The sequence below is a fragment of the Ambystoma mexicanum genome, chromosome 14 (genome assembly GCF_040938575.1).
Source record: "Ambystoma mexicanum isolate Mex_15411 chromosome 14, UKY_AmexF1_1, whole genome shotgun sequence".
NCBI classification, from domain to species: domain Eukaryota; kingdom Metazoa; phylum Chordata; class Amphibia; order Caudata; family Ambystomatidae; genus Ambystoma; species Ambystoma mexicanum.
This window is the reverse complement of record NC_090940.1, coordinates 457639591-457659429: the sequence shown is the minus strand read 5'-3', so window position 1 is coordinate 457659429 and position 19839 is coordinate 457639591. Positions and strand designations below refer to the sequence as shown.

Sequence of the window (19839 nt, the reverse complement as noted above, 5' to 3'; positions counted from 1 at the left end):
CTGTTTTCTCTATTTCAGGTGCTGAATGAAGATTCCGAGTTAGGGAATGGAACCGTCGAAGGAAAATTCTGGTGAGTTTTTGATGAGTGGTTCCTCTAGTGTTCTTGCATTAATGCACTAATGCTTGTGTCTTTTTCCCCCTTAGGGGCCGGGGTTCGGAAATGCCGAAGATACGGCGCCGACCCGAAGTGAGAAGAGATGTCCCAATAAATATCAGGTAGATGAGCGTTCCGCTAATGTCCTTGCATTCGCTCACTAATGCTAATGTCTTTTTCCCCTTAGGGGTCGGGGTTCGGAAATGCCGAAGAAACGGCGCCGACCCGAAGTGAAGAGGGATTGACCCAACAGGTAAGTTTTATGGTGGAAATTAAGCCTTTCTTATTCTCTTCCCTAGCTCACCTTTGTTCTTGTCTTTTTCTCCTTTAGGCGCTGAAATGCGGCGGAAGATCCAGATGGTCGCTGATGGGCAAGAAGGCGCCTAGTAAAGGTGAGTGGAATGCTTCGCTGAAGCGAGCTATGCGATGTGCTTTTAAAAATGAATGTCTTCCCTTTAGGATCGTCGGCGAGATGACTCTGGAATGTGGATTAAGCAGGTAATGTCTCTTCTTTCTCCTGTTCTCCTCTCTTCTCCCTTTACAGGTGTTCCAGGATGCTGTCAGGCGTGGCTGGAGTCCGGATGCAGGAGCAGACACGGTGAGCGTCCAGCTGCTAGGTGCAGAACAACGCGAAGCGTGAGTTGCTGCTTGGGCGTCGCTTAAATTGCCTTCAAATTTGATCGCGGTATGTATGCTTCCTCTAAGGTATGTATTCTTCCTCCGGCCACACCCGTGTGGTAAAGTAGTCCCATAGGTAAAATAGTCCCATTCAGGCCTCTAGGTGGCCTGGATGTTGCAGCACGGCCTGCATCAGGTAAGTTCACACCAAGCACTTCTTAACACAAAGTCATCCTTTATGAGCCTGGCGCCTATGGCGCCTGGACTGTTGTCCAACATGAGCCTGGCGCCAAAGGCGCCAGGACTGAGTCCAAAGGGCCCCTACCTGGGGCCGCTGGGACTTCCCTCGGGAACATGGTGTCTGCCTCTGGGGTTGCTGGGCCTGGTCTGGCTCCTTGGGGATAGGCATCATGACAGTTTGATTGGGAAATCATTGCATCTCAGAAATGGGGTGGCGTGCTGTGGTATTTTGGTGTAGAAGTGGGCCATGATTGTGCACCTTTATTTCATGTTGGGGGGGACATGAGTGGGGGCCTGCTGGCAGGTGTCCCTCACTGATGGGGGGTGGGGTGCACAGTGACATGTGTGGGCCATGAGTGGGGGCCTGCTGGCAGGTGCCCCTCACTGATGGGGGGTGGGGGTGCAGGGGGACATGTGTGGGGGCCTGCTGGCAGGTGCCCCTCACTGATGGGGGGTGGGGGTGCAGGGGGACATGAGTGGGGGCCTGCTGGCAGGTGCCCCTCACTGATGGGGGGTGGGGGTGCAGGGGGACATGTGTGGGGGCCTGCTGGCAGGTGCCCCTCACTGATGGGGGATGGGGGTGCAGGGGGACATGCGTGGGGGCCTGCTGGCAGTTGCCCTCACTGATGGGGGGTGCGGGTGCAGGGGGACATGAGTGGGGGCCTGCTGGCAGGTGCCCCTCATTGATGGGGGTGGGGGTGCAGGGGGACATGTGTGGGGGCCTGCTGGCAGGTGCCCCTCACTGATGGGGGGGTGGGGTGCAGGGGGACATGAGTGGGGGCCTGCTGGCAGGTGCCCCTCAATGATGGTCGGTGGGGGTGCAGTGGGACATGAGTGGGGCCTGCTGGCAGGTGCCCTTCACTGATGGGGGGTGGGGGTGCAGGGGGACATGTGTGGGGGCCTGCTGGCAGGTGCCCCTCACTGATGGGGGTTGGGGGTGCAGGGGGACATGAGTTGGTGATCACTAGTGCAACGTGACATGTGGCCTGGCTGGGGGCAGGGCCATGGTGGACGGGCTGCCTGCGGGACATGTCCAGGGGTGCAGGGTAGTCCCCTGTGGTGTGGGCTGCCTGCAGGGGCCGTCGAGGGGACACCTGGGAGGACCCACACTGCCAATTCACGTGTAGGACTCCCCGCGCACCACACTGGATACACGTAACCCGCTCTGACAGCAAATTTGCGTGTGAAAGTTCCCGCACACCCCAGTAACACACGTACCCCGCTCGCACAGGGCCAATCGCGTGTGAAAGTTCCCGTGCACCCCAGTAACACACGTACCCCGCTCGCTCAGGGCCAATCGCGTGTGAAAGTTCCCGCGCACCCCAGTAATACACGTACCCTGCTTGCACAGGCCAATCGCGTGTGAAAGTTCCCGTGCACCCCAGTAACACACGTACCCCGCTCGCACAGGGCCAATCGCGTGTGAAAGTTCCCGCGTACCCCAGTAACACTTGTACGCCGCTCGCACAGGGCCAATCGCGTGTGAAAGTACCCACGCACCCCAGTAACACACATACCCCGCTCGCACAAGTACCCGTGCACCCCAGTAACACACGTACCCCGCTCGCACAGGGCCAAATGGAGTTTAAAGTCGAAAAAGACAACCCTGTGTGACTGCACTATAGGTGCTGTATAACACACAGTAAAACGATGATGCCTATGGAGTAGGTGAAGCTCCACAGTCTATGAACACAAACATTTTTAAACACACAGCAAAACACATGTAAGAGTGGGAAAAAAAGGCTCACACACTTACCAGGAGAAAAAAAAGAAATCCTAGAGATCCAGCAAAGCTGCTGAGGGACTCGGTAGCTAAGGGAAATTAGCCATTCTGGAGAATTCTCCCTAACACCGTTCATACGGATATGGTCCATAGGCCTCGCCTTCCATAGGATCTGTTCCTTTTGGGAGTAGGAGGTGAGCGCCACTATAATGTCACGCAGGCGGGTTCCCGGTTCCCCTGTTCTTCTTGGACCCACTCAGTGTATCCTATCAATATGTGCTTCCTCCTCTTCCCCGGCATCCAGGATGTCCTTAAAGACTTGCTGCACCGCCTCTTTTAAGTCTTTATCTTCCACGGATTCTACCCTATTTTTTATCCTTATGTTTGATCTCCTGGAGCGATTTTCAAAGTCCTTGCATTGTAATTTGAGGTTGTGGGTCAGTCGAACTAGGTGCTCCTGGATCTCTGCGGCTTGTTTGGTCTCCTCGTCTATATTTTGTACTACTTTCTCTCGGGTGTCCTTCCTCTCTCGGAGGTTTGTCACCTCAGTTCTCAATTCTTGCACCACCGTCTTAATCTCACTTTTCATAGTCTCAAATTGTACCTGCATCGAGGACATGAACTGTGCTTGAAATTCCCCAAACCACGCTTACATATCCTCTCTTATCGCCATCTCTGCTCCGGAGGAATCTGTATCCGTTCTGGTGTATTGGTCTTCTTGGATCTTCCTTCTAGGCTGTATCGTGGGGTCAGCCCCCCAGAGTTGTGGCAGATTCTGCTCTTGCCTTCCTTGGGGTGTTTGAAGGGTGGATTGAGTTTGTCTCCCCCTAGACTTTGACATAGATGCATGTGTATGTTTGTCTAGTTGCTGGGTTTTCTTCAACTTGTCTCTTACGGCTCTGCTATGTAGGTGTGCTTCTGTGTTATGGCGGGGGGTCCCCTTCTGAGCTTAGTGGGTCCTCTCTCCAGCCTCTTTTGTGAGAGTTAACGTATCAGGTCTGCTGTGGCCTGGGGGGCCGCTGGCTGCTTCCCTATCTCTCCGGCCTCCTCTAGAAATGGGACTGCGCACATATGCTATGCTGTGCCGTGAGCGAAGGGGGCACTCGGTTTCCGACTTCCTCTCCTGCTATGGGCTCACAGGTATTCTGCAGGCGGTGGAGGCCTGTTGTCATCCGTTCCCCCTACACCTCTTGGGCTGGATTACGGCCAATGCATTGGGGTCTTCTGATTTTGGCGCATCCGGGAGGGCTTGCCTTCATAGTTGTTGGGTTCCTCTCTGCGTTCACCTGTGTCTGGGTCTTTCCAGGTAGTGCTCCAACCTCCTGCGTTACCAGTTTCTCTCCATCTATAGGCTGATTCCTGTGATCTGGCTCCTGTGTGTCCTGTATCTGGAGAGTCTTTGGACTGGGGTAGGGGTGATGGACCCCTCTCCTAATGTGGTTAGGCCTGGGGTGGGGAGCATCCACTGGTTTAAAGTGTTTATCCTGCCTTTATCTGGCGGCTCTGTGGGAGTCTGCCTCCCCGTGCCTCTGTTCCTTTAATTGTGCTTCACTGAACTTTCCCCCGGCCCAGCTCCGCTCCCGTATTTGCTTTCCTTCATCGTCTGTCCGCTATGTGGGGAGGGTGGGGTTTTACCTGTCGCCCCTTAGTTGTCCCTCTTCGCTTGTCTGCAGGAGGGGGCATCTTGTGCGTTTAACTGCGCTTCCCCTTGCTGCGCTGTGGGTTCTCTCCTTCTGCCGTGGGGGGGAGCCTTGCCTCTCACCCGCGACAACCCCCCGACCTGTTCTCTCCTCTGGCCCACGTACCTTTGTATGGATCGATTCCTTTGTGGGTCGGGCTGCTTTTCCCTCCTTTGCCGCCCTGCGTCTCGTCCTTCGTCCCGACTCTTCCCTGTTGCCGGTGCGCTTTGTGAAGAGTGTTCATTTCTCGAGTGCTTCTCGGCTCCCGCAGAGAAGCTCCAACTGCTTCCCTGTTGCCGTTGATTCTTCTTGCTGCCCTGCTTGTGTAGGACCGCAGCGTTTGCTTCCTCCCGTGTCGGCCAACTCAGCTGATGCTGCTCCGGTCCTGGTGTTTCCCGGGTCCTCTATCCTGGTGCCTACTGGCTGGCTCCTTCCCCGCTGGTGGTCTGGGTTACGGTTCTCCTTGGGTGGGTAGTCCCGGCCTCCGGCATGCCCGTGCGGCGCTCTTGGCGTCTTTGCATTCGCTGCAGTGATCCCTCCGTTTATGTCTCTGACTCGCTCCAGCAAAGGTGCTTCTGGTCCCCTTCACCTCAGATTGTCTTCCACTTGAAGACTAGTGAGAATCCGCTTCAATACTGTTTTTTTGTTGCGTTCAGGCATGTCTTCCCCTCGCTGCTGCCATCTTGGAAATCCCGTTATATTATTTTTGTTATTGGAAAAACAAACATACCAGTTTTTTTAATGGCCTTCATTGTATCTTACTTGGCGGGGTAGGCTAGATACCATTCAAATGATGATTGTGCCTACAATTCTTTACACTTTGTCGATGATTCCCATTTCCTTTCCCAACATATTTTTTAAAAGACTTGACTCATTTGTTTATTTATTTAAAATGTTTTTATTATTTTTAGAACAATATATATAATTTTTAATCAACAAAGATTCAACAACAAGGGACAATAGGCTTTACATTAAGTGTTCCTCTCCCCGGCCCGTTCAATAAGTTGTCATGGCATTAAAATCAGGGAAAAGCTTTCAGAGAGCTATGGAACACTAGCAGTCCTGACGTCATGGTCGTTTGAGGATCCAAAATCCAAAAAAATCAACACCATTGATCTGGCAATATTAAACTTGTACTGGAACCCGCAACAAACTTCAATCATACATTTTTGTAATGAAGTAACAGAAGCAATAGACAACATCAAAATTGACTCGCATACAGACCATATCATCATCTGCGGAGATTTAAATGCAACCTGTGTACAAGAATACACTCACGTTCCCAATAACAGGCCCAAAGTATCGTCGGAAGAGAGAGGTAAAGCATGGATGATCGCGATGAATTCAAGAAAATTTCACAATCTGGCCTGGCTAAAATCTTGGGAGAACATTTTACCTACGTGGGAAAGGGACAACTCAAGGGCCACGCTTCACTATCTTTTTGCATCAGAAAATCTATTACAACTGATCAAATCATTTAAAGTCACACGAACAAAAGAAAGCGATCATAACCTGCTTACAACAACCTGGTCATCGTTACATCACACAAATAAGCTTCGCCTGCCCACTTTAGAAGCCAACACCCAGCGAACTAGACTTCGCTTAACAGCCATAAACATCAAGAACATTTCTGATATCTACGGCGAAAAAATAGCACTAAATAGCATCGAATGTGAAAGACCTGCTATTACAGTTCAGGTCTGAGCCGAAGAAAGACAAAGGGCCTAGCCACAATCTGCACGTATTCGACCAGGATCTAGTTGACAGAAGAAAACTCCTGAGGAGAGCTAAAAGATTAGCAGCTATGGACAAATCCGACTTGGCCAGGTCAGATTGTTTAGCGGAAATCAACAGCTATGAATCCTGGCTCCGGGGTCGCAGGAGGGTAATGTACCAAAATGATGCAGAACAAATGCTCAAGATACTTAGCTCAAAAAAATCTAGCGAATTTTGGGCCTTGATTAAATGAACAACATCCAGACAGGAAAGTGATCTGGTAAACGCTGTCACGGAGGAAAAATTGACAAATTTCTTTAAGAACATGTTTGCCCCACCGAAGGACCAGAGGGAAAGCAATTCAGAACCGTCTAGTGATAGATGGTCCACCCTCTCCGACGAAGAAGAAATCTTAAACGTCATCAAACATCTGAAATCCTCGAGAGCCCCGGGTCCAGACGGTCTGAGCAACATCGACCTGAAGCAACATCCGGAAGCCTGGGCCAAATTTATAAGCATCATACTCCGGCACTGCGAATCAGCCAGAACCATTCCTTTGTCTTGGACGCACTCAATAATTGTTCCGCTATTTAAACGCGGTAACAGTGAAGACCCACAGAATTACAGGCCAATTGCCTTGTTTGATATTATTGGCAGAATATTCGCAACGCTTCTGCTGAAAAAATTCCAAACCTGGGCAAAGGTGTCTGCAGCACATGATCCTTTTCAGATGGGTTTCCTCAAAAACGGCGGAACCTCGGCAAACATCTCGATGCTAAATCTAATCAAAGCCAAGGTAAAGCAGGGCTCTGCACCGGTGTTCCTGGCCTTTATAGATCTTACATAGGCGTTTGATAGAGTAGATCAGAGTCTTCTTTGGTCCAAACTGCACAGATGGAAATGCCCGAACAAAATACTATACCCAATAAAAGCATTACACACAGCAAACAAATTGCGTGTCAGACTGGACAAACAAGGAACGTTATCAGAAGAAATTCCGGCAGAGAGAGGGGTAAAGCAGGGATGTCCCCTTGCTCCGGCACTTTTCATAAATTTCCTTGGCGACTTTAAGGACTCGGAATTCACTGTTTGAGCGTTTCCGCCGAAAATAGGTAATACCAACATATCTCGGCTTCTCTATGCAGATGACCTAATTCTATTAGATCAAACTGAAATAGGTCTACAGCGCCAATTGACCAATCTGGCAAATTACATAAAAACAAATAACCTCGAAATCAACAAATCTAAAACACAAATCCTGATTCTGGCAAAAAACGACTCCATCAAGTCCCGTAATAGAGGATGGTTCCTGGAAAACACTAAGATCGAAACTGTTGACTGTTACAAATACTTGGGAATAATGATAGACAGCTCAGCTCGGGAATCATGTATGCAAACTACTCTTTGGGGCAAGGCTAGGAATTTAGCAGCCCAGATGAGATCAATTGACAAGAAGTATGGTAAATTCTCACTGGAACCTGTAATCCAATTTTACAGAGGCAAAGTTGTCCCGGCGCTGGTTTAGGGAATGGGCGCAACCCTGTCAATGCCAACTTCAATCTGGCCAAAAATTGAAGGCTTACTATGGCGGTCTGTTTTGGGCTTACCAAACTCGGCGGCCATTGCGAACATCAGGCGTGACTTAAGCCTTCAGTCTTTATTGGGAGTGGTGGAACAAAATGCTATGCAAACCTACAGAAAAATCATCCTTCCGGATACGCTCCCAATATTCAAATTGATAGCTGCAGAACTCTCTACTGGCTGTTTACATAGCCTAACAAAATGGCCGCTAATACAGACAACAAAAGTAAAGAAAATAGCCTGCACTGAAGCTGAACTGATCGGAAACCCTGAAAAAATAAAAAGAAAAATGGCGCTCATGGACTGGATCGACAGAGTTGATAAGGCACAGTCAAACAAACTAACTGCACATCTCCCTCCATCTTTTAACAAGCTAAAATCTCCTCTGCAATATTATCAACAGTTCCCTGACAAAAAACTAATGAGGAGTTTTCTGAGAGCCCGTCTGAACCTAATGCCCACACGGGAAATCCTCTGCATCAGACTCCAGGCGGCCTCTAAAGAATGTAGATTATGCAAAGCAACAGACGAACCAGAACATTTGAAACATCTATTGTTGCACTGCAAGGCGCTTAGCTATGAAAGAAGCGCATACCTTTCACCTCTTGGGATGTCAGTTTCAGTTCTAGATGAAAATGTGTGGTGGAACACACTGATGTCAGGTGAAAAGTCAAAATGGACTATTGCAACAACAAAACTTCTAACAATCATTTTTGTTAAAATAAAAGAACATGGAACAGGAAACATAGAAAGGTGAAGCAACTGGACTCAACACTCTCACCCAGTCATCTTTATGATTACACACAGAAATGTTGTTTTGTTTGTCTGATGCATCTTTAGAAATCTTCAGAATTCACAGGAAGTAAATTGATTATGTAAAAATCACAAGTTGATTATATACAATAAAAGAAAAAAAAATAAGTTGTCATGTCCTCCACAAGACTAATGCCAATCGTCTAACTGGTATCCATGTCTCTACCTGTCTGGTGACAGGTTACTTTCAGCTGGGGTGCAGTCTATTTTGTTGACTCATTATTTCTTATGTTTTTATGGAATAAAAAACCCCCAGAAAATTACATTAAAAATACTTAAGCTCACTAAAGAATTGGGGAAGAGTTACATTTCTGGATTTTGATACATACCATAAAGCTTTCATACTGCAGCAATTTATTATATCTTTACATTCTACTGATTTGCCGGATGCCACTCCTACTAGGTGCAAAGTAGAACTTCATCTTCTTGCTCCCTTTCAGATTCTGGAATTTCTGGCCCTGTTCGAAATTATCCCCTACCCTTCGCTTTCTTAACATTGCATCAAATGATCCAATTGACCCTGCTCCAGGAAAGCTAAACCGTGATGACATTGGTTTATGGTTCAATAGAGATTTGCCAATAAAAGTGCCTACTGGAAAGATTCATAGATGGTATAAGGTGATATCATGTCTTCATCATTTGGTTTATTACGACTCCTTAATACCCTTTCATACCTTAGCGTATATCTTCAAGCTCAACAATTTTGATTGTGATTTATATAAAGAGATTGCCAACAGTAAAAGCCGATCTTTACTGAACGTAGCACAAACGCTCTATCCAAAGAAGTAAAGGTTCTTCTAGTCAAGAACTCAACTAAAGCTGTTGATATTTATAAATTGCTTATAACAACTCATAATCTATCTCCTATTGAATGCCCTAATATTAATGGCTGGGAGAAAAATCTTGCTTGCGTTTACTCCTCTGCAATTTAGGAAAAGGCTATGCAACATGTTTTTAAAGTCTCTAGAGCCACCAATCTTACTCAAACTGCTTTTTTTGGTTTAAATAGACCATATTTTACAGCGGAGCGCATTATGAGATTTGAACTGTGAATATTAACCTGCGTCGCATCTAGATAGGGCTGTGAAGGTTAGCAAGCACTGCACTTACATGGAATTGTGAATGTTGGCAAGTCCCACACCTACAACTGTGAATATTAGCATGTGCCACACCTAGATAGAATTGTAAACATTAGCATGCGTTGCATCTAGATAGGACTGTTAAGGTTAGCAAGTGCTGCACTTCGATGGAATTGTGAATGTTACCAAATCCTACACTCAGAACTGTGTATATAAGCCTGGTGAAGCCGAATCCAGGTGTAGCCTCCATCCCTGCTTGTCATATGCAGAAACCCACTTTCTGTGGAACCCGGGCCTTTGCCCCACTTCACAGGACTCTCAACTCTAGGTATAGCTCAATCTTTGTCTGTTGTATGGTGAAACGTAGTATATTATGAGACCTGGGCCTCTGCCCCACCACTCAGGATTCCCAACTCTAGGCACTTAGCTAAACTGTGAAGGTCAGCTTCGGGACATATAACCCACTAACCAAAAAAAGCTCACATTCTGCATACCTAGCTCATACAGAAACCTGCACAACCACCTCTCGCACAGCAAGACACACGCACTTCACCCCACTGAAACAACAAACAAACACACAAGCCAAACCAACAGCACACAAGGCCTGACTTCGATCCGATACTAGCACCAGTGCTCAGCGCATGGTGTATACCGAACTGAACCCACCAACAGGACACCACGTTTACAGATCCGCCTGAGCGCCTGCAGACCAATTCCATTGGTGACAGTGCTCTATACAAATACCTTTGACATAACATAACATTATATTATAAAAATATTTGATTTTATTTATTTATTGTTTTTTATAACACACCTAATACCAATATGAGTTTGGTTTCTAAGCGCAGATCCAGGATTCAAACATCTGTTGCTCTGCGTGGTCTTGCTTCCAAGACCAACATGTTGCTCCTGTGCTACTGCTCAGCTTAATATGGATAACTTTATTATTGGATTTTATGGTTATTCTGATATTGTTGCAATGTTCTCTCCTAATCTGTTCAATTTCTTTGTTACTATTGGCTTCCACCTTATATCCTCAAACTGGAAATGCCTGGATCGTTTATCATATTCGGATTGGTGGAAATATGTATGTTACGCTCACAGGATTGAAAAAAGGTTGTGCAACCTCTTTGAGAGATGTTAAAAAATATAATCATTTTTTAAAAAATGTTTTATTATCTTGCTCAGGATGTGTGTAATATACTACTTTTGCATATTTGTATGTCTCCCCTCCCATATGTATTGTGCCTGGTTAATTAATGTTTACTCTCTATATTGCTTTTGTTTAATAACTCATTTATATTGTTCATGTTAAATGGTTTTAAAAGTTTAAATTCTTCTTGTCAAGAATTTTTAAGCACATAACACCATTACTTTTTAACCTTGTCACACTGTTATGAACTTGTATGAACTAAAGTGTTAATTTCTTAAACTGCACCTATTATTACATTATACCACCTTGAACGCTTTATTAAATACTTGAACTTATATAAATAATTAATGTATTTTACAAATGTTTAATGAAAGCTATGTAACCCAAAAAAAAGTATTGGCCAAAATAGTTGTTCAGACTATTTTGCTCTCACTGATCCATCCAGATCAAAGAGGCTACCTGCCAGGCAGGTCTACACACTTAAATATTTGCAGACTCCTGTTGTTGATACTAGTTGTGATGTAATGCATAGATGTGCTGTTATGATGTTTGCTTTCCCACATGCTACCCATGTTGTACCTGTCTTGATTTCCTGCCAATAAACAAAAGTTTAAAAAAAAAAAAATATTTGCAGACTCCAAATCGGCCTGGATCAAGCAGGACTCATCGAGGACCCTCTTGCTGTAGTGGCAATCGACTTCGAAAAGGCGTTCAATGTGGTCCAGTGGGAAATTATCTGGGCAGCGCAGACTAAAATCGGGTTTTAAACAACAGTTTTGAAATAGGTCACATTTATGTATATGATATGACATGCATTACTCACTTTAATAGCATTTCTGCTGATTGTATCTGCTTAGATTCACATGCTGTGCATATAGTCCGACATCTAGTGTGGTAATCGCAGTGTATTGTGTCTTTCTTTCGAAGATCGAAGGGGGACGTCGACATGGGCTTGACTCTAACACTTTCCCTAACGTGACGTGTAGTGTACCCAAAATCCCTCACGCGTCAAGGTCCCTCCGATTGTGTTTTTTCCAGTGTGAGGGAGCCTTATAGTCAGCGTGAGTACAGAAGAGAGAAGGTGTAAGATGTCTATGCTCCTTCAACTCCACGAGGGGAGGAAGGGTGGGCGCATGTGAATCTAAGCAGACACAATCACCAGAAATGCAATTACGGTGAGTAATGCATGTCTTCTGATGCTTGTTAATCTGCTTAGAATCACATGATGTGCATAGACTAGCGAACAGTACCCAGAGTTTGTGGTGGGATGTGAGAAGGAACAGTAGCAAAGAGATGTGTTAGCACTGCTTGTCCCAACTGAGAGTCAGACCTAGAGTGTGTATCCAGGAAGTAGTGTTGTGTAATGGCGTGTACAGAACTCCTGGTTGCTGCTATACAATTGGGCTCAAAAGGAACATTTGCAATAAATGCTATGGTAGCCCCTGTGCCCCGAATAGTGTGTGCTCTAGGCTTGAAGGGCAGATCTCTCTTGTCAAGAGCGTAGCACAGTGTGATGCAGTTTACGATCCACTTTGAAATAGCTGATTTAGAGACAGGGTCCTCTTCTCTACCAGCTGCCACTGAAACGAAAAACTGGTTTGTTTTCCTTAGTGGCTTTGTCTTTTCCAGTTAACAGATAGTCGCTCTCCTCATGTCTAGTGTGTGCAGGCTTCTTTCTGCCAGGTTAGTGGGGTTCTGGAAAAAGGCCGGTAGTTCTATGGACTAGTTTACATGAACTTTGAAATAAATGTAGCATAAATGTAGCCGCAAATTGTGCACAGAACCATCATATCTTAGTGAATTGTGACGAATGGGTCCTGAACGTAAAGGGCCTGCAGTTCACTAACTCCCGTTATCGATGTGATCGCCACCAAGAAAGCGGTCTTCTAGGTGAGTGCTTTAAGGCTAGCCTTATGTATTGGTTCAAATGGAGGCCCCATTAGTCTGGTAATTAAAACGTTCAGGTCCCACCCGGGAGCTGTGTTGGAAATAGGGGGATGAAGCTTCTTTACCCCATCCATAAAAGCTTTAATTACTGGAATCTTCCACCACAAAACCTTCTTCTGGGACGTGGTGTATGCTGAAAGCGCAGCTACGTGGACCGTTAGGGAACTGAAAACCATACCTGAACAGGTGGGTTAGGTAGAGGACAATATGTGTTGGTGTGCCTTCAATAGGATGGATGCTTTTGCCATTTTGCCATTACACCAGATGATAAAACGTTTCCATTTGCTGGAGTAGCAATGCCTGGTGTTAGGTTTTCATACTTCCTTGGCACTGAGGTCATGGGGTGGTCTGCATTATATGTATGCTGGAAGAGGTTACCTCTTCATCGTGGAAAGACGTCATCAAGGTACCACCAAGCCGTCTGCTGGTGAAAAGGTTCAATTGCCAATTGTGCTATACAGGGATATATCTAAGATGAAGAATTTGTCAGAGGACACAATGCCTTAGAAAGGACTGATGTGTGTGTGCGGCTGAGGATGGCCAACAGCACACTGCAGCAGAATCAGTTGGTATCCGAGCACCATAAAGCATCCTGCTAGGAAAGATCACTTCAAGAGAAGATTCTCACTCTCAGCTGCCGCATTCAGCATCCATCGGGGGGGAAGAGGACCAGCTCAATCCGGCAAAGAAGTGCTTAATGAAAGGTAGCACAAACACATTCCCCCCCCCCACCCAACTGAGCGTTATCTTGTGCGTGCAGCTTCCGGACACCTGAACCCAGGAAGCGTCCAGGAACTCCTGAAGAGGTTGCATCCGTAACCAGCAGAGCCGGATAAGGTAGATGCAAGACGACATGCCGAGAAGCAACTTGATGGTCCGCACCGTGGAGGTCTTCAGTGACAACAGCCGTTGCACTTTCCCCAGAATGGCCACTACCCTCTCCTCCGAGGGCAATGCTAGGCAGAAGACTGTATTGAGTCTGGCCCCTATGAACAGCATGCTCTGCAATGGCGTCCCGCAGGACTGCAGATAATTGATTGAGAATCCCTTATGCATCAGCAGCTGGACGGTCGACTCTCTGTGTCCGACAGCCAACTCTTGCAAACTGGCCCGAATGAGCCAGTCGTCCAGGTACGGGTATACGTGTATCCCCGTAGACGCAGATGAGCCGCCATCGGTGCCACGCTGGGGGCTTACTTCAGGTCGAAGGGGAGGGCCTTGAACTGGTAATGCCATCGCTGCACCAAAGTGTAGGAACTTTCAGTGCTTCTTGTGAAAGGGGATGTGGAAGTAGGCGTCCTCCAGGTCCAGCAACATCAAGAAGTCTCCTTCTTCCAGTTGGCCAAGCACGTGCTGCATCGTGACCACCCTGAATTTTGGGGACTTTAGGTACTTGTTGAGATGTTGCAGGTGCAGAATGCGTCTCCAGCCCCCACTTTTCTTTTTGACTAAAAATGATCTGGTGTAGACTCCGGAGCCCCGGAGTAGCTGTGGAACCAGCTCTAACGCCCCTTTTCGCAGCATGGCCCGTACCTCCTCCCAGAGTTGAGGGATATGTTGCTCCTACCGGGCCACCAGAGGGATCCACAGACACCTGTGCTGAAACTTCAGGGTATGTCCGTGGGCAAGAGCCTCCAGCACCCATCTGTCAGTGGAGATCTTTTTCCACTCGCTGATGAATCCCGTCAGCCGGCCTCCCACCGGGGTGCATGGTTGGGGCCCGACGTCTTGGCTAGTTCAGTCCGCTTCGGGGTGGCGTCCCGCCTTGAGGGCGATAACGGCGCGGACCACCTCCATCGTAGGCTTTGGAACTGCCTCTGTGGGCCTCCTGGGTTGTGGACATGGAGGGCTGGCGGTACGACGAGGAGAAACCTTTTGTCGACCTGCCTGACTTTCTATGGAGGCGCGAAGAGGAAGAGCAGTGTTGCTGTAGAGTGCCCAGGGCACGGGCCATCTTCGTACCTGACTTGATGGACTTGTCAACGGCCTTCTCAAAGAGGTTATCACCATCAAAGGGCATGTCCAGTAGCCACGCCTGGACCTCCTGGCAGAAATTTGTGGCCTTCAGCCAGCCTTGACGACTGAGGCAGACAGCGTTCCTCATCCGCCGGAACCCTTCTCGGTGATGTCCTGCGCCACTGTGATGGCATGGTCTGAAGCCACCTCTCCCTCCTGGAAGAGGTTGATCGCCTCCATCTTTTTGTCATCAGGCAGGAACTCCAGAATCAGGCCCAGCTTACACCATAGTTCCCTGTCGTACCTGGCCAGGACTGCCAGTGCACTGCCCACCTTGATGGTCGACGCTGTGGTGTACATAACCTTCCTCCCCAGGGCGTCAAACTTCCCCTCGCTGCCCGGAGGGACTGAGGTCGACGAGGAAGGGTTTGACGACCTCTTCTTCTCGGTTACCAAAACCAGAGTCCGGCGATGGTTGGGACCACAGACACTTGGGTGCGGACTCCAGCACCCTGTACTTTTTGTCCAGTCTTTCCCGCTTGGTCGGGGCCATGCTAGGATTCTTCAAGAGAGGCAGGCCCTCCTCCCACACGTCGTCCAAAAGCGGTACTGCCAGGATGGTGTTCCTCTTGGCCTTGCGCCTCTGGTACAGGAGAACCTGCTTCTTGGTTTCCTCGGTTGTAAGCTGGAAAAACTCGGAAGCTTTGGTGACCATGGACTGAAACGACCCCACCCTGTCCGGGGAGATCCGCCCGTCGTGACAATATCGCCATCGTCTGTCGTCGTGTTCGTTCCCGTGTCTACGGGGGGGCATCGGATGCAGATGTAGAGGTTGATACAGGGTCGTCAGATGGCACTTCCTCTTTTAATCCAGTGGCTGATTGGGGGCCGCAGGGACTGGGGCCTGCAGCATTCTTTTCTGGATTTCCAACTCCCATGTATGTAGGGTCGATAGGATGTCCAGGGATACATTTCTCGGCTGAGCTGGCATGGTCAGAACACTAGGCCACACGCAAGTCGTCACCATCAGTGTTGCCGCCATCCTCCTCCACGTCCTCGTGGATCGTGTGCAGTGACTCCAGGACCTTGTCGTCCATGGATGAAACTTCCATGGTCGGGGGGATGGCCTGTGGCTGACCTGGGACTTCATTGTCCCCCCCCCTCCCTTTTTGGCACCCTGAGAGGCCGGGCCGGGCTGTGAGACGGCATCCACTTCTCTTATGTGCAAGCAGGCTTTGCCACTGCCCCCGCTGAGGCCTCCCACCTCGGCAGCAGGAACACCCGGGGCCCAGTAGGGCTACTTTCACGGGGTCAACCCCTTTGGCCTTCAATGATTGAGCTGCGGTGGCTGCTCTCTCGTAGAGGATTTCTCCTGCGCCACCTGGGCCTTCTTGGGCAGGTCGGCTGCCTTTTCCTCCGTCCTCGGCTTCTCGAGCTTCTCCCACAGCTTAGCCGGGTTGAACGCTTTCCTCAATGAGGAGCACCTCAATCGCTGGCTGGTGATGGAGGTGGATGGTGACGTTGATCGTGCCCTGTTCATCGCGGGACCCGCTTGCCGGCCAACCACGATGGAAGCGGACTCGCAGTGCTTGGCCTCATCTTCGGCCCCCACAGATGAAGCTCGCTCCTCTGACCGGCCAGTCCTGGGTGAGACATGACCCTGCTTAGGGCATGGGGCAGAGGCCTTGATGTTTAGCCACGCCTCCAGTCTACTGTGTTGATTCTTCATCATTTTCTTGGAGAAGCCGAAGCAGATCTCACACTCTCCTTCTTTGTGGTCCGGATCAAGAGAGTAGAGGCCCTGAAGGTGTTGGTCCTCCAAACTCGTCCCGTAGTCCGCATCTGGTGCAGAGCTTGAAAAGGGATCTTCCTTCCTTCCTTCTCCTCAGTCATGGCTGGTGGTGCAGAGTAGGCCCGAAGGCCTTCTAGAAACTTCAATGAAACATTGACGATCCTTGCCCTTGAGGGGCGCTGAAATTCACCGACAAACGGGTCCCCGCTGTCGACAGATGGAGAGAAGAGCACATAGAAACTTTCTGCGTAAAAAAACGAAAAAAGTGTAGAAGTAGCGCACAAAGCAAAACTCGAGGACTCCCAACACTTGAACGTGCGGTATAAATCTGAAAATGGCTGCCAGAGGAGAGGCTTACGGTGAGGACGGTCGCTGGCTGGGGGCAGTATGACCCAGAGCTCAGTAATTAGTTTAGAGAAGAAATACAGTTTGTAAGTGAAGGTGAAACTGTGTTTTCTTTTACCGAGGATTCCCGGCCTGACGACAGGGAATATTCATGAGCATGTGAATCCATGCCAGACCCCATGCTGGATAACAATTAGAATTATAATAATTCAAATTTTACCTGGGGCTGGAAGTTTGTGGGGGCAGGATGAAGCTGGAGCAAAGAGGGCAGAGAGAAAGCCAAGAACTGGGCCAAATAGAATGTGTTCATAATCTCAGAGGTTCAACTACGCAAGAGGGTATTGTAACAATTCTATCTCGAACATCAACGGAAATTCAGGAAGCATTTGTCACGATCCCTCATCATGTGGTCCCCAAAGCACTCCCCCATCCCCCGTCTCGCTCTTCCCGTTCTTCCCCCCCTTCTCCGGGACTCACGTGGACTCTCACACGCCTTGCGAGCGCACCCGCGCCTGGTCCGTAACAGGATGGCTGTCAGGCTACGGCCATTTCTTCATTGGCAATTACCTTGGCGCCTAGGATCGCGAAGGGCTAGCATTGAGCTTCCGCGTCGCGGGACTGTAAGGTCACGTGACGCTCTTGCCCGATCACGTGACTCAGCCGCGCATCACGTGATCAGAAGCGGGAGTACTTAAACCCGGAAACCCAGGTACTCGTTGCTTCACAGCTGTGCTCTGCATCCTGTTTGGCGTTACATACCTTTGGATCACCTTTGGATCGCTCACGGAATCGACCTGGCTTGCTCTACTGGACTCTTCTTGGATCTACCCCTTTGGATTTGTTTGCATAGTGATATCCGGCTCTTGACCACGGACTGTTATTGGACTGCCTCCTGGATCTCCCTCTTGCACCTTGGCTCTTTGGACTTCTTGCCTCATAGCTCCACAGCTCCTGCTAACAGGCGAACAACTGAGAACTACTCCTCTTGGGTACTTCAGTCCACGTGGGTCCCGGACCTCTCCACTAGGTTCACTACCTCTTCCTTGACCCTGATTGGTAAGACCTTTTCGTTTTTCCTAAACACTGTGGTTACTGTTTCTTGCTTGGTACTTAATCCGCATTTTCTTGCAGCAGCGTGGGGTCCCAGAGGTTCGCGGTCCCGGACTAAAACATCTTCGCCTGTGGCCTCAACGGCTGCACAGAGAGTGGCTTTAGGTTCTCTCTGTGCGGCATTTGGGGACGGAGGCCTCTTCTGCCTACACGACACTCAAGTCTCAACAGCATTCAACTCAGAGATATAAGAGGGGATTCAATCAAACTCAACTCTGATGTAGGAGGCATGGGGGTAATTAAACATATAGACCATGAAATAAATGGAATCAGTTATATAATTTAAATGGGGTAAGGAGATCAGTTGTCCACTTTCCTGGACGAATGGGATCATGAATAAACTTTCAGATGAAGGGATCAGTTCTAGACAATCATGAAAGTAGAAAGGGCCAGTTTTACTTTTGCTTGATGTCACTGCCTCATTCATACACTTATTTACCACAAGAAATCATTAAGATCAGTGATGCACATTTCTTAAATAAAAATGAGTGCGGTCAGTTTTATATTTTTACTTGTTGACAATGAGATTAATTGTATGGTTTTGCTGAGTTATTTATCACTTTTTGTTCAATTCAGTGAGCTACACATTTTTTTTCTTTCGCAATATTGGAAAAATGCCTATATCACGGCACTTCGGTTAGGCACACTTGAGAAATCTTATACTCTCAAACATCAGGTCTACACAAGTGGAGTTTCCGGCACTGCTTGAAAGCTACTTGATACTTTATGTAAAACAATATTTTTGAAAAAATGCACAAAGCAAGCAATGCAAGGTTAATTGAACAACTTAAAACAGTAGTGTGGTAACTTGGAAGTAGGATTTGGGGGTGGTGTGGGGTCGTGTCAAGGCAGACATGGTCCAAATTAGAGGAGAAGAGTGATTAAATGCCCCATAACATACAAGAGATGCTTATCCAGTTAACTTTTTTCTGTATATTCTAGTACTTCTTGAGGTGTTTTTCAATTACAAATCAAAGACAACAGGTCCAACAATGCACAGAAAGACAGAAATTTGTGAGTATCTCACGAACTACATGGAGCATGTTGGCATGGGAACAACAATCTAATAGTCTACATTTTGCAAACATTTATTTATATAACTATATATTTTATGCTGGAGAACTTGGCCATTGCGCAATATGCCGTTTTAGAGGCTTCTCTTAGCTGTGCAACTGTACCTGAGGTATAGGATTGGCTGTTAGTATTCCAAAGCATCTTGCAGTGTCCTCTGGAGGATACAGTTTACGTCTCCGAAAATTAAGTTCATCGGGTAGTGGGGTGGTTAAAACCATTCCAATTACATACAGATAGCATGTCTGATCAAGTCTGGCATAGCAATCACGCAAACATTCTGGAATCTGCAATCAGAAAAATTTAAATATACATATTTATCACAGTAAAATCAATTTTACAGTTCATTTTTAGAATCTGTAAACTGCTTATGATTAATTGTTACCAAGTACAAAAGACAACGTTCACACAGATGCTAAATAATGTCTTCCTTAGTGAAATTACAATTAAGATCTGTTAAACAACCGAAGTTCAAAAATAGAAGTTTGCAAAAGAAAAACAAATCTGAAAGACTCCGATACATACAACAAAGACTAGTAAGTACAATGAGATGGTAGAGTTTTCCAAAGATCACAATAGACTTGCCTCAATTAGAACACTGCTGCTCAGAAGCACGGATTAGCAAAAAACGAAAAAAATGGTTTAGGATCTTCCTTCATCGAAACAGTGTTGCTATTAGAGCAACTTTTTAGACAGTTAAGTTTGACTCTCAATTTAAAAAATAGTAACACAGGAAAAAAAATGTGATGGATATAAAATATGCTTCTACTCGACCATGTAGTTCAACTTTCTGTGTAATTGGGCTGCGCAGACAAGCAAGTGTACCTGATATTATCAAGGTGCCCAATTTAAAGAACAAGCAAAGCACATGTCAAAACGGAAATAAACAAAAGAAAAAACAGTTTTAAGAGCGTAACAGAG

At 47.5% G+C, this 19839-nt stretch overlaps 1 protein-coding gene across 1 annotated transcript in view; it reads right to left on the bottom strand.

The window, feature by feature from the left end:
• DICER1 (dicer 1, ribonuclease III) overlaps positions 1 to 19839 on the bottom strand; it is a 2611056-nt gene that overhangs the window by 930373 nt on the left and 1660844 nt on the right. Inside the window, exon 15 of the mRNA XM_069637684.1 lies at positions 19026 to 19205. Within this exon, the coding sequence (XP_069493785.1) occupies positions 19026 to 19205 (180 nt within the window). The remainder of the gene's footprint in view (positions 1 to 19025; positions 19206 to 19839) is intronic.